General features: G+C 46.3%; 1 protein-coding gene across 1 annotated transcript; it reads left to right on the top strand.

Annotated features, from left to right (window-relative positions):
- Positions 1–230: 230 nt before the first annotated feature.
- On the top strand, positions 231–4505 carry LOC149365931 (ribonuclease kappa-like). The gene is made up of 3 exons (XM_089547339.1): positions 231–374; positions 528–687; positions 4281–4505. The coding sequence occupies exons 1-3, from the start codon at positions 303–305 to the stop codon at positions 4340–4342; spliced, it is 294 nt and encodes a 97-aa protein (XP_089403465.1). The 5' UTR covers positions 231–302; the 3' UTR covers positions 4343–4505.
- The last annotated feature ends 10512 nt before the right edge of the window (positions 4506–15017 follow it).

Here is a 15017-nt window from a genome sequence, read left to right as displayed (position 1 = left end):
GAGTTGACAGTCTCGCCAAGGTGTGATGAAAGCGCCATAACGGCAAATACAAATAACTCACGCTAGGCATCACTGTTTTTGCTTTTTTTTTTTTGGGGGGGGGGGGGGGGCATTACTAACTTTGGTAATGACACTACGGTTGGTTTAACGCTAGAGAGCGCTAAGATCGCTAGCGATAGCAAAATAGTATGGTAGTTTTTTTTTTTTTTTCTTCTTTTCTTGTGGGGCAGTACCCTCGATGCCAGGTCATCAGTGTGTGATGCTGTGATCGGAGGGCGGAGGAAAACAAGCGAAAACCAGCTATGATCCGAATTTGTGGACCTAAGCTGTCAACATGCTGCTCCATACTGAGCGTATGGGGCATCATAATGCTGGTAAGTTTATCTGATGATTCCGAACTGTCCTCTGTGTTCGCGAAAGCGGGGAGTTGCTAGTGGTATCTCATCCGATTCATCGTCGAGTCATATGACTGGTGCGCGCCATGTATTCGACTTGCCGTTCCCGCGGCTCGTTTTTTGTAATTTCAGGTCATTATGGGCATCTTCCTGTTCACGCATAGCGTAGCTTTCGCGGAAGATCTGGGCATTGAAGCTGAGCACATGAAAAAGCACGAGTTCCTGACCGAGGCCAACCGGCGGTACACCCAGGCGGCGTACAACTGCTGGATTGCGGCCTGCTTGTATGTCGGTGAGTGCCGGTTCCTGTGATCGTTCTCATGCAACTTTGTTGTGCGTACAGTGGAGGGGATGAAAAAGCGCGAAGCCCTCTGGAATCCGCGTATTTTCGCTCTTAATAAGGGAGTAATTACTCATTGGCATCCACCCGAGCGCAGCCGTAAGGCTGCAGAAGAAAGCTATACAGCTTTCTCATAAACTTCGTAGTTAAAGAAAAATTCGTCCTGGTCCGGGGTTCGAACCCGGGACCACCGCTTCACCGCAGCAGTCGCTCTACTAATTGAGCTAACCGGGACGGCAAGCTTGTGGTAGGGCGAGAGCGAATTGATCAATAACTCGAAGTGGAAACTGTACAAAAAACGCTTTTAGATGTGAACGGATTCCCGGCGGCAGTCGGAAAAAAATTGTCATTTCATTGCTTTTAGTCTTCAACTAGTTCAAATGGAACGTCAAACAAGCAAATGCATCAGTGTTGGAACTTTGAATTTCTCTCGTTTCATGCTTTACGACGCTTAAATGTTCAATAAACTTGTTAATCATTATAAAGTAACAAACGGAAGAAAATGGCTATTAGCATGAATATGTGGTGGTGGAAAGCTGTCACAAACTTTTGTTTCGGCTTCAGTGCACTTGAACTATCGAATTCCAATCGGGGAGCGGCAGGACAGAGAAGCAATTGCCGACGGCCGCTAGCATGGTGATTTTGGATATACTGGTATTTGAATATTGCAGTTTCTAATTTGACTTCACACTGCCAATATGCAGGACAGCTTCTTTGCAGCATAGATTTGCACTATTCCACTTGATTATGATGAGGCTTTAAGAAAGTTTGGCATGCCCTGCCTGACCATCGGAGCAGTGAGCCACTGCACAATGGACAAATTTCACTGAAAGTTTCATTGTGGCACCGCTGCCGCAGAGGATGCCAGTAGTCGTGGTGCCTGTCGGCAACCATGCTTGGAGGAAGAGTTTTTGAAGGTATGAAAGGTGTACTAGCAAATGTAATTACCCTTCAAAGCTGCACGGTACGATTTGGTTTCAGACCAAAGTCATTTAATCTAGAAGTTTGCTCTAGTTTCCAATGAAAACGTATAATTTTAACTAGAGTATTTATGCCAGGTGTCGAAAAGTCTTTATATCATTGTCAAAAGGAAGATCGCAGTCGTACAAAAAGCAACCGAGTGCGCCAGGAAAAACACCCAATGCGCAGAACCCTCATTTATATGTCACAATGTCTATTGCAGAATTGGTCTCTTGCATGCCTGGAAGGGTGCCAATCACTCTTAGTGGCAAGGATGCGGGCATTATTCAAATGAACCGAGGAATTTTGCTCACCTAATGCTAATTAATGAGGAAGCGGAGCCGGAGGTGACTCCATGACAAGGCCATTGCGGCTGCTGCTGCAGGTTTGCGGTCATGCTGTCAGACCACCATGTAGTGGCAGTTTTGTCAGTTGTCATTCATTTTGCCAAGGTACAACTTAAAGGAGCATTGAGAGTTCCATTGAATTGTATTCTCAGTATAAGTTAATTCTCAAGCTCTCTTTGGGTGTGTTGATGTTTGTCTGGCAGCAGGAGATGCATTTATGGCTGAGGAAATCGAATTAAAAAATTTTCCGCCCACTTGATTCAAACTTGCAACATCTACATTCACAGAGACTGGTTGCCATTGTATGGAAGCGAATAGAGGTGTAGCTAAGCATCTGGGATCTGCACACAAAAAGCTGTCTCGAAGCTTGCAGTTTACTGCCGAAATCGGCCGGTGATGGCGACACTTATTTCGCTTTTTGATCTTTTGTAGCATATACGAGGGGGTACCCAAAAGAAACCGGACTTATTTTTGTTTGAACTTATTTGTTCACATTTTCAGCACAGACCTTCAATATCCTTCAAAGTACTCTCCACTTACAATGATACGTTTGTCGAATCTTTCATTCCATTTTTCAAAACATTGTTTAAATTCATCTTTTGTGATGCTTGACAGTCCCTCCGTCGTTTTTTTCTTCACCTCAGCAACATCAGCGAAACGCTTTCCATTCACCTGTCTTTTCATTCTACGAAACAAAGAAAGTAGCACGTGGCAAGGTCGGGTGAGTATGAAGGTTGAGGAACAGAGGTCATGCCATTTTTGGTCCGAATTTCTCGTAGAGACAGGGCTGTGTGAGCAGGGGCATTGCCATGGTGGAAAAACCAGTCACCCGTCTGCCACAAATCAGGCCGCTTCCACCAAACACTGTTGCCCAATCTTTTCAAAACATCCAAACAGAAAGCCTGGTTAACTGTCTGACCCTGCGGAACTAATTCTGAATGGACGACTCCTCTCAAGTCGAAAAAACAAATCAGCATTGTTTTGAGGTTTGGTTTCACCTGACGAGCTTTCTTGAGGCGAGCTGAATTCGAAGTTTTCCATTGGCATGACTGTTGCTTTGATTCAGGATTTAATTCAGGAACACTTGAGTTGTCCCTATAGCATCGTCCTTGAGCGTCTTCCTGAATATTTCAAGAGTTTCCGTTCCACTTTTTCCGAGAAAAAATCAGAATTTCACCGGCCCACGCTGTTCACGAAAATCAGCCATTGCAAAAACGACTCACACAAAACAGTCGTCACTCTAAAACTCTGCCTAAACTAGTCTGACCTCATACAGCGACGGCACTCGGCTTACTGACTCTAGAATGTTCGTTCTATGCGCTCCTAGCGGCAAAACGCGGTACCACAGAAGCTGTGCCGATTCAAAAAATTAGTCCGGTTTCTTTTGGGTACCCCCTCGTAGAAGCTCTGTTATGGTGGGCATGGTCTTTCTGGGATTAGAACACTGTTTTGTATTGATACAGGCCAGCTTCGTTTTCCTCAGTGTCCGCAGTGAAGCCCTGCCCACATTCATGACTGCCAGAGTTCCACTGCGACAAGCAAATAAGTGTTGTTAAAGTTGCTTTTCTTGTTACTTAATCAGGAAGCTAATCACAGGGCAAAATTATAAAAGCAGAATTTTTATGCTTGCTGTGACTGGCTAGCGAAAAAAATTCACAAGGACATCTCATTACCTTATGTGGTTTAGCAATGCAATATCACTAGAAGTTATGGAGGCCTTTACCAGAAGCGATGTCACTTGCAATGTGGTTACTTCACTTCTGTCCAGCCAATGGGCGAATTTTATGACCCATGACGTTTTTTGTTCCCTAAGGCTTTTAATGCCATCATGTTAATGGAACAACGCCTTGCGGGCGATTGCCTATTGTCGCAAACTGCCGTTATTTTTTTTTTTTAAGTCGTGTCCTACAGTACTCTTCCCAAGCCGGATACGATTGCATTCTGAAGTGAAGTTTCTCAATTATAAAACAGTGTGCAAGAAAAATGTCTTGTGTGAGTAGCGTGCGACTCTACTTTTTTGTGTCAAAGGGCTGCTGAAAGGCAGTTCGTGTTATTTTTCCTCGGGTAATGTGGGCCCGGCCGAACACTAGCCACTTCTTAAAGCAGTGTTTTACCGCACGTTTCTGCTTAGTTCTTCACTGATTATTTTGGAAGTGATGTCAGCACCATTTGCATAGTGTGCATGTTCGTTGTCCTCAATTATGTATTTCTAATTTAAATGTTCTTCGTCTTTTCCAGTGACACTGGCAGCTTCTGTGCATCAGATATATATGAACCGAAGAGCACAGCGTACTTATTAGGCAATTAGTTCCTCACATCGTTGATTGTGTTATCGAAGCATTCCCCTGAAGACTGCCTCAACCTTCCGTGTGCTTGGTGTGATTAAATCCTACTTGTAATCAAGGGCTCCTAGTCTAATCTGTAAATATGAAATAAAGGCTGTACATATGTTTTCCCAGCTCATTGCTTTCTTTGTCCACTGAATCACAGTTCATGTGCATAACAGTGCAATAACCCCTGGTGGTCTAAATCAATTCGGAGCCCTCCACTATGATGTCTCTCGTAGCCCACGTCTCTCTGGGATGTTAAACCTCATATACCATGTATCGCGTACCACAACCTGCACTATGTGCAGTTGACTCTGCCCATTTTCGCTCTGCATGTTGTTTAAATTTCGCTGTCTTCCTCATGGCCTGGAGTGCTGTCACCAATACATGACAATATCAATGATTGTTTAACACAGGTTGCATTCCAGTAGATCTAGTTGACTAGTTTAGGGCTGTCCTGCTAGCCAGTGTCATGTAACGAACCTTAACATGGTGTTTATATGTCATGCTTCAGTGTAGAAGCCATTTCAATGGACTGCGCATACCTCCGGGAGCAGTCGTCTATTGTACGGAATGTATTTTTTGTGTGGTAACATAATGTAAGAACAGAACTGCATTGCAGCATATTTGATTGTGCTAGTGTGTTACACACTTTGGGCTAAATATGAAGTGGCTGGGATTGCTGAACAGAGCACCACATTCACTGTTGCTTTGTTGAGGCCGCTGTGGCTACTGAAGTTGGTGCCTACAGACTGTGTCACCCTTGTGTGGATAGAGCTCTTGAGCTATGCGCATCGCGCCGTAAAAATTGGGTAAACAGCCCACGGTTTCTGGGCAAAGTACTTGTGCCCACGTTGCTTGCAGGTCCGTGTTGCTCTACTTATGTACAAGTGTTGCCTCTAAAAGCTTGGAAGCGGCATAGAGATGTCCATTTTTTCTGCATGTTACACAAGTGTCCCACTGACTGTGCATAAAGTTTGTTAAGCCTGATGCTGACATTTGCTGATTGCCTGCAAGAGATGTATTTCCTGGTTAGAAATCTCTCTGCAGCTGTTGCGTAACAAATCTCTTTACGAAAAAAAAGTAGCCCTGTAAGGGCACTTGACATGAGTAAGGAGGACAAACATGTAGAAGAATATTAGTGTTGGCAGGTATCAGAAAACAGGGGCATCATGTTACGTGGTAAGCTGGTTAACTGATTGGTTTAGTTTATTGGGGTTTAACGTCCCAAAGCAACTTAGGCTATGAGGAACGCCGTAGTGAAGGTCTGCGGAAATTTCGACCACCTGGGGTTCTTTAACGTGCACTGACATCGCACAGAACACGGGCCTCTAATTTCGCCTTCATCGAAATTCAACTGAGTTCTATTACAGTTAGGTGCCTGGTTGCAGTTGAGAGATCCGTAGCGGGAAGTTCTTCACAGGCATATCAACTTTTAGAATTTCTGACTTGTGATTACGGTCAGTGCTGTAGCCCAACAAATTGTGGATATTTCGCGTGTGTTTGAAAGCTCTTGCATCTTTGGTGCGTTTTCAACGCCAAACGTGTACATCACTCCGTGGCGCAAATGCCAGTTAACCTCTCGACACCAGAGATTTAGCATAGCCCGTTCCGCATCAGCGGAGAGCCACTCCTCATGCACAGGGCGCCAGATGGCAGCAGGTACCGGCCAGCTGCACGCGCGCCTATCGCGTCGGGACCATTCAGCATGCGGATCGTGCTATGCTCAATTTACTGCTCTAAAAGCAGACGGGAAGGGGAAGGTAACGTAACACCAGTAACACTTGCACCGCGCTGTGACGTCACTGATGAGCGCGTTGCTGCGCTCATCATGACCGATGACCGAAATTTGTTGATCCTCAGCGTCGAAAGTATTTGCTTGTTCTAAGTTCCAAAGATACTGATATGAGTGTTATAACTACCAGCTGAAAATCTCAATTGCAAGTCAGCGCCTAGCTATAATAGTTCATAGCTTAACTAGTAGAAATTAGTTAACCAGCTTACTACCTGGTTTCTGATGTCCGCCTTTAATGGTGTTACCACCCGGTAGAATGCATTTTTATGCATCTAAAAGATTATATCTAAAAATTAGTTGCGGGCTTTCCTGGAACACCCGATATAGCCAGCCATGAAGGGTGTTGCACTCAGGGTGTCGAACCGGAACTGAACCCGAAACCGGAACCGAACCCGAATTTTCGCCCGGAACCGAACCGAACCCATATTTTTTTCGCCATCTTGGAACTGAACCCGAACCGGAACGATTCAAAGGAACCGTTCCGAACCGGTTCGGGACCCGGTTCAGCCCCACTTTTTTTGCATCCCGGCATACGTCTTGTTTTCCGACAAAATGATATGATCTATCGCATAGACTTACCCACACGTAGCTGTCTGCGCTGGGAAGTGCCAAAATGGTACCCAGTATATGCGACAGCAAACTTACAGGAGGTCTGGTGCCTGGGAAGAAGCCTAATTGTCGCTTCTCTAATGTGCTGCCGCCAATTCTAAACTCTTGTACGTCAGGTTTATGTAAAATCTTGAGTTATATTGCTCCTCCGTTTTACATATTTGCGTAAATCTTTAATCAAAGTGTTAGGACTGCTCTAACTCAGTAAAGTACTATAGACACGAAACTTTTTCTTGCGTGCTTTCTTCTCTCAAACGATGCGTTAGACGTTGGTGTACATGAAGCACCGCGTGATATTCATCAACCCCTAATAAATAATTTATGCTTGAATTTCTTCTTGATCCTGTTTCGGTTTCACCAACATATAAACGGCAATATAACTGCTGATACGTCGTTCGTTGTAATTATAGGTCTTGAAGTCGGCTGATATACATGCTACAGTGAGTAAAAACAACGTATCAGCGTTTGTATTAGTTTTACCGTGCCTCACGTGACCTAATGTTGAACTCACGTTAAAGCCATCATTCGGTTGATGAAACCGACACAGCATGGGAAAAAAAATATTTTCTAAATTATTTAGCGGTAGTAGGCGAATACCACACGGTGATTCATGTATTCTAATATCTATGGCGTCATCTGAAAGGAGACTTCCAGGTAAAGTATGCGAAGTCCTTTTGGCCTAGCATTTTAAACGGTGACGTAATCACCAATTAAAATTGCGACGGCCTTCAAACTTCTCCGCAGCGCACAACGCTAAGTGGGGGGACGCATGATGACGTCATCGAACGTATCCGTACATTTTCAACGCGTAAACGCCTGCTTTGAAGGGAAAAAAGAAACCAACGGAACCGAAGTCAAAGCCCGCCGAACGTTGTTTGGAAGCGTCCAACGAGGCTCGGCAAGGCGTGGTTGACGGCAGCAGTAATTTAAAATCATACCTTCCATGACATCACACTGAACTTCCCCGCACTCCTTAGTTGCTTTGAGGAGAAGTTCAAAATTTAATAATCGATAACGTCACTATTTTAAATGGTAGTGCAAAAAACTTAGTATCCTTTACCTACAGCCTGTATGGATTTCAATCCTTCAGTATCGCGAAATCTCGAAAGGTGGGGCAGTTGCTCTTTAACTTGCACTGACATCGCGCAGCATACGGTGCCTTTTGCGTTTCGCCTCCATCGAAACATGGCCGCCGGGGACGAGCTCGAACCAGGGCACATCGAATAAGTAACCGAGCGCCCTAACCACTGAGCAACCGCAGTGGTTAGTGCAACATTTACTTTTGTAGGCGCTCATTGTCTTAGACAGCAGGTTCTAAATAAAACCCCTCACGATGAGCCTGTAGGGCAATAAAGAAAAAAAATGGCTCAATGGCTGTGGAGCTCGGCTGCCGATTCCAAAAATACAAAAACCAGCCTACTCTGTCGCGCGTCGAAAATCCCCAGCTGGTCTCCGTTAATCTGGAGCCCTCCACTACCCCGTCTGTCATATAGCCCCAATGTCAACTCGACACGTTAAACCTGAGATATTACTACTAGTATTACCAAAAGAAGGATGTATAAATTGGTGCTTCTTTTTTTTTTTTTAGAATCCGCATATTCTCGTTTGCCCGCGACGGAAATAAGCAACGAAAGGCGGGTTTTTGGCAGCGGTGGAGATGTACTAAAAAGCAAAAAATTAAATACTGATTACACAAAAGGGCAATGCGGAAATACATGTGCTCGCTGGCATGCGATAGTGATTACGCCCAAAAAGATGCTACTGCGATGCAATGTAACTACGATGAAGTGATTTCGTTATGCCGATTCGCTAAAATTGTTCTGCTTCTAAAAAAAATTTCTGCCAGTCGCCAGCGCGCGGCTCCATCCGCTGTTCTCGCACTGCTCGATCTTGAATTCTCTGTCTGACGACTTATATCTACTTTTCGCAGTAATATTTCCCGTTCTTAGTGTCTGACGCGACAGGCTTATGATTGTTAGCGTTTTTTTTTTTTTCTAAGAACGCTTGGGCGATTGAATACGTTCAGCCTTCACAACAATCTACCTCGGCTATATCGGGTACAGGTGGGTATTGGGGGGTGGTGAGATGGGTGAAAGTTTTTGAAGGTACATTTTTACCAGTGAATGCCCTGATGTGTCGTCCACCGGAGTGTGCATCAAGGATGGAGGCTGCACGCACGCAGCGCGGTTATTTTTGGGAAATCAGGCTATACTGCTAACGCAGCAAAAAGAACAACTAAAAGAGTATGCATAGTCTTACCTCTGACTCCGAGTGGGATTCGTACTAATTGCGGCGCAACAGAAAACTCTGTTTACAGATGCTTTAGGCTATTCGGCTATCTTGTAGGCTTCTTTTTATGGTTGTTGCATGGAATATTTGGAACCCCTCTGACCCTCCTCATGCCTTACTTGACAGCGTCAAATTCAGCGATCTCGTCATAAGGCCTCACGTCACCATAACTCCCTGCGTCCGCCCGCACGTGAAAATTCCAGACGGTGCACACGCCATGAAAGGGGAACCAGTCCGGAGGTTGAACTTGCGCAGCATATTCCTCCTGCTTTGAAGTGCACTGTGTCTAAACAGTGACCTCGTGGAACGCGGCGGTTCTGCGTCCTATGAACACGAAGAGTTCGCACGGAATTCAAGTTTTTCATCGCAGACATAAATGTTATAATGAAATGTATGATGTCAATGGGTTTTTTAAGAGACTGCTTAAGTATGTTCTAAAAGAATACAGCATCATGACAAAAATATCATTTTATTGCTGAAATTGTTTCTCGTTGCTCGCGCAGGTTGAAATGCACTGACTACGGCACAAACGCCTCTTTGGCGCGAAGGTAGTACATCCAAACATGTAAGGTCCATGTCTGAAGGGTGAAAAACGTTTTTGTGGCCGATTAAAACTAAGTCAAGCCCACTTATAGCGAACCTGACGGTCCCGCAGGTTCCATTCTTATATCTGATGTTCGTAACAAGTGGATTCTTCTTACAACAGCCAAAAATACTAAGGCCGCTAAAAGTGGCAATTATTTCTTACAAAGCTGCGTTAAGCGTGCTTACTTGTGCAAAGCAGAGCCTGCCGCTGCTCTTTCCAGGCTATCTAGGGCGGTCATTTAATCCTCCTCGAGACCTTGTTGCCAACTATCAAATTTAGGGACGGGGTATAAGTAATCATGGATGAAGTGTGCATGGCAACTGGTGGCAGGTCGGCCACGTAAATGAGATTACTGGCAGTCGGAAGAGCTCGCGCTTGGTGTTCAACGTCTCCGTCAAAGCAGGCGCTTCTGCGATTTTGTGGTCCGCAGGAACGAGGAGACATCTGGTCGGCTATGGATCAACGAAGCGTTGCCAGAAATCTGCAATCATCTGGTCACGCGTGTTTTAGAGCTTCTTCTGTCGTTACTGGGCTGATGCAGAGACGAAGTAGCGCAGCGCTTGTGGCGCAGAATGCATCCGATGCACTGTCCGCTATATCAATGCCTGCACATGGCAGCGGCGCCAAAGATTGAGACGACTGGGCAGGCTATGCATATCATGTGGCTGGCATGACCAGCAAGGATTTCAAAATTATCTAATCGCTGCTGTTAGTTGATCCACGAGATTGGTCAGTAGCTTCGCTTTTGACGATGCCCCTGTCTCACGCGCGCCGCGCTTCTTCTACTCAGGATGCTTTGCCGAGCCGGCGAACGCGTAGGCAATAATTGCCCTCGTTGGCCATCGACGCGGGTTTGGCCGGCGGTTACTTACTATTTCAATAGAGAATTATAGCATATCGTTACCATGTTTACGTTAGCATTTACAGTGTTACCGGACGCCGGACCTTCCGGTTAGCGCTGCGCACAGCAGTGCCGCTTTTTAATTCAATTTCTGGGTTGACGTGTTCTTTCCGGGGCTGAAGGTTGAGAGGCGCTATTCATCTGCGTGCTTAGCAGAAGGACGACCTCTACAACCTCGGGGTAGTTCACCACGCCACCTCGTTCGCTATAACCGAGTGGTGTGGCCAGAGTTGTTCGCTGTATCTGCGACGAATTTCCGTTGCCCTTATGCATATTTTCACGGTAGCACCACACCCGCTCGAAATAAGCGAGCGTTCGTTATATCTGTGGCCATTAAAGTGGGCTCCACTGTACATCCGCTGACTTCGCTTTAATACACTAGTATCAAGAAAGTTAAGGTAAGGCTGTAGATGTATGGGGAGAGGAAGTAATGACCGATCGCAACATTTGTCATCTGCCTTGTGGAGAGGCCGTACAGGTAAGTAAAAGCCAAGAGTGAGAAAACAGAATGAATCAGCACTCGCGAGCAGCAAGCACTTACGAACCAAATAAGCATAGCTGCCAGAAAGGGGTTGTTTTTAGCTTCGGAAATAAATACCTGAAACAAGTTGGTGGACAAATAGTGCACGCCAGATTAACCCCTCTGTATCACTCTATCAAGGGCGCAAAAAATTCTGTGGACGCAAAGGTTGCCTTTTGATAGCGCCCCAGGAAGAGTCCCAAGCATTCTATCACGAACAAATTTCTTACTTTACTATAGTGAGAAGCCACGATTAGCTGAGTTTTTGAAGATACTGAGCTATAGGGGCTCAGGATATATAACGTGAGTCACAAAGGCGATGTCGAATAGGTGATTTAAATAAAATATGTTTGGTAAGTTATTTATATTAGGGAGAGCCAGTGCTCCCACGAGGCTCTCGTTGGGTGGTCGATGGGCGATGGAGGGATTCTCGAACATTTTCTTACCATGTAGTAAAGGATGGGGGACTGGCAAGTCGGTTTCGATGTGACGGAAAGGTATCTGTCTGTATGTATACGTGCCGATACATGACAGTTTCATTTCTCAGCAGTGCGCGGGAACGTAGCGGGCGCGTGCGGCGGCAATTTTGGGGCCCCGTAAGTACACTGCGTACTTACGGGGCCGTAAGTACACTGCGTACGAGACCTATTACTCGCGCTACGGGGTCGCCCAAACAGCTCAAGCAGGAGGGTCTAGTAGATTCAAAATGTATCGGCTTTTCGTCCTGCACCTCCTAAGGTGGATAATAGCGTATATACACAGCCGATTTCCATTTATTTCGAGTTCATTTTATTTTGCGGCTCTTACCGTAAATACGTCTTTTTCTGCGGACAATAAAAAAAAATGGGTAAAGTGAGAACATGTCGCATTGAACAATTTTTTCGTGCTCAAGTAACACAGCAAACACGACAAACGGAAGAAAGGAGATGGCACGAGCACTGACTAACAACTGGTTATTTTGTTCTGGAAAAAATATATACAGTTGAGCCCACTTATAACGAACTTGATCGTCACGCGGAATTTGTTCGTTGTATCCAAAGTTCGTAGTACGTGGACCACCTATAATACGGGCAAAAAGAGCAAGCGAGACAAAACTTAACTTTATTTTTGAAAAAAGTCAGTGATGCATGTCTGCTTCTTTAAAGCTGATCGCATCACTGCCGTTTCTAATTTTTCCAGCGCGGTAATATGTTCATCGCCAAGGCCTCTGCTGCACACGAGTTCCTTAAGCGACGCGATGTAACCGATCGCGGTTGAAGCGTTCACAGCAACCGGCGGTAGAGCAGCATCCTCGTCATCGTCCTCGCCGGTCTCTGAGCAGTCAGGAAGGGCTCGCACTTCAAGCACAATAACTTCGTCAGTGCATGGCTCCGCAATGTCGGCGTCGTCATCAGCAGAAACGAAATCGTCCCAGGCAACGTCAGGTCCGGCCAGCTGCGTGTCAACGACGCCTTGCCACAAGTTCTCGTGCGACCGGCCTTCCAGTGGGTCATCTATGGCGTCCTCAGTGCCTGGGCCCATAAAACCCGCTTTGCGGAAGCAATTTGCTATGCACTCCGCGGTGAGTTCCATCCACGCCGCTTTCAACATCTCCACGGCGGCAAGCAAGCTGATGCGAACTGGCATGGCAGCATCAATCGCGATCAACAAGCGTTGGATGACGCGCCGTCGGTAGCACACCTTGAACGCATGAATGATGCCCACATCCAGCGGCTGAATTTTGCAGGTTGCATTGGGAAGCAAGAAGAGTACTGTCACCGCACTCAAGGAAGGCTGCACATGGTGCGCCGCACAGTTATCCAGCACGAGCAGGACCTTCCTGTTTTTTCGTGCCATGTCGCGGTCGAACTCGACAAGCCACTCGGCAAATAAGTCACGACTCATCCAGGCTTTTGTATTGTTCCTGTAGCGTACGGGCACGTAGCTTCCAAAGCATCGCGGCTTACGTGACTTGCCAATGACAGAAGGCAGCCGCCGGTCACTGCCGTCCATGCCACTGCCGCGTCGTGTCAGGGGAACACAAAGTGCGCGAAATTCGCCTGCCGCGGGTTCGCAGTCGAGCGAAACCGCGCCAAACACCGCCGGCTCAGTCAACTACGGGGCCCGACAGCTTCGCGTTCGCTCTAGCCGAGTGTTGAGGCCACAACAGTTCGTTCTATGTGAGACACTGTGCCATTGCCCCAATATATATTTTGACGGTAGCACCGCCCTCGTTCGCACTAAGCGAACGTTCGTTATATCTGCGGCTGTTATAAGTGGGCTCGACTGCAAAGGCACAGGGCGCAGGAAACAACCCCCCCCCCCAAAAAAAAAAAAATCAAAACAAAGGTTAGAACTTAAAAACCATACTGCGCATGCACATCACAGTCGAGTCGTGACGTCTTTTTCAACGCAATTCGAAGAGTATCTTCGATAGTAGACGGCACTCCCCTATCTCCTGGACCTCACACAATGCCAAGAAAGCCTGACTCCTTAACTACCAAACTGATAGATGGTGTAGCAACACGCTCATCTCCTTCCCCACTTATAAAGAGAAGCCTCCTGTTTAATCACTCTGATCGAATTTTTAGGGAGATGGTGGAGGCCTTTATGATCATGAAGGATGCAGATGATTCACTTGCCACATAGCGCTAAAAAGACACGGACACAGAGAGAAACACACAGGACGGGCGATAGCGCCCGTCCTGTGTCTCTCTTGTGTCCGTGTCTTTTTAGCGCTATGTGGCATGTGACACATCACCAACACGCCCAAGCTTCTAATCTGACTATACTGATGCAGATGAGCGTGTTGCTTCACCATGCATCAATTTCGTAGATAAGGAGCTAGGCTTTCCGGAATATAGTCTTCGAATTTCATTGAAAAAGATGTCATGACTCGACTACGATGTGCATGCGCAGTATGTTTTTTAGTTTTAATTTTTGCTCTTCTGTTTTGTGGATTGTTCACTGTGTCCTGCGCCTTCATATACTTTTCCGAGAATATAATAACCAGTTTTTAGTCGGCGTCTGTGTCGTCTCCAGACTTCCGTTTGTCCTGTTTCCTACGCTGCTTAAGCAACCGTTACCAACGAGCCCACTTTATGTTCTCGTAAACAAATCTTTGCATTTTTTATTTTGTATAGCGATGTGCAAGAAAAAGGAAAACGCATATCACTGAAACCGATCTGCGTTCTAACTTTTTTTGTCCTGAACCCGTTTGAACCCGTTTGAACCGGTTCGAGACGGTCCGAACCGGTTCGAACCGGAACGGAATGGCCCTTTAGAGCCGAACCCGGAACTGAACCCGAAAGGCGTGAACCCGAACCCGAACCGAACCCGAAAAAATACCGGTTCGACACCCTGGTTGCACTAAATAACAGCCTCTCTATGCAGACGCCTGGCTTGCGAACGCAACATCAAGCCTGGGCTCAGGCCCATCGAAACAGCACATTTTCCGGACCTGCCCGGACCCGTGCAGCGCCCTTTTCGCGAGAACGTTCGCGTCTGCGAGGAGCTCCGAATGCGGAAAACGTGCTTATAGGCTTTGTTTTCTGTTTCCCCTAGATCAAGATAGCCACATTTGTGTTAGTGTCACTCGCCAAGCGGGCAGCATTATCTACGTATTTCCCCTGGGAATTCCCACGATACGCTGCCGCCACAGTGGATAGCCAGATGTGTCAGTGGTAAGTTTCACACATATATCAAGTTAGAGACGCGGACATTAGCAGGTAGCTCCATCGATGTTCACGCGCTGCCCCGTAGGCCGTGCTCTCCTGCAGAACAGACCGTCGTCCTGACCAGGAGAGAGTCGTAAACGTTGTTACCATTGAGTTAGTCGTTAACGTTGTTCCCACGAGAAATTTTTGTAAAGGTTAGTAGGTATCTCGAAGTACAAACTAATAAAGTGGACGCAGTCCGAAGCCATAAACGCTCCCCTTGTGGTCGCATACTTATAAAGGTGGGTTTCAT

The sequence above is a fragment of the Amblyomma mixtum genome, chromosome 1 (assembly GCF_055824585.1).
Source record: "Amblyomma mixtum isolate Tamu chromosome 1, ASM5582458v1, whole genome shotgun sequence".
Lineage (NCBI taxonomy): Eukaryota > Metazoa > Arthropoda > Arachnida > Ixodida > Ixodidae > Amblyomma > Amblyomma mixtum.
Note: the sequence above shows the minus strand (reverse complement) of the source record. Positions and strands in the feature narration are given on the sequence as shown.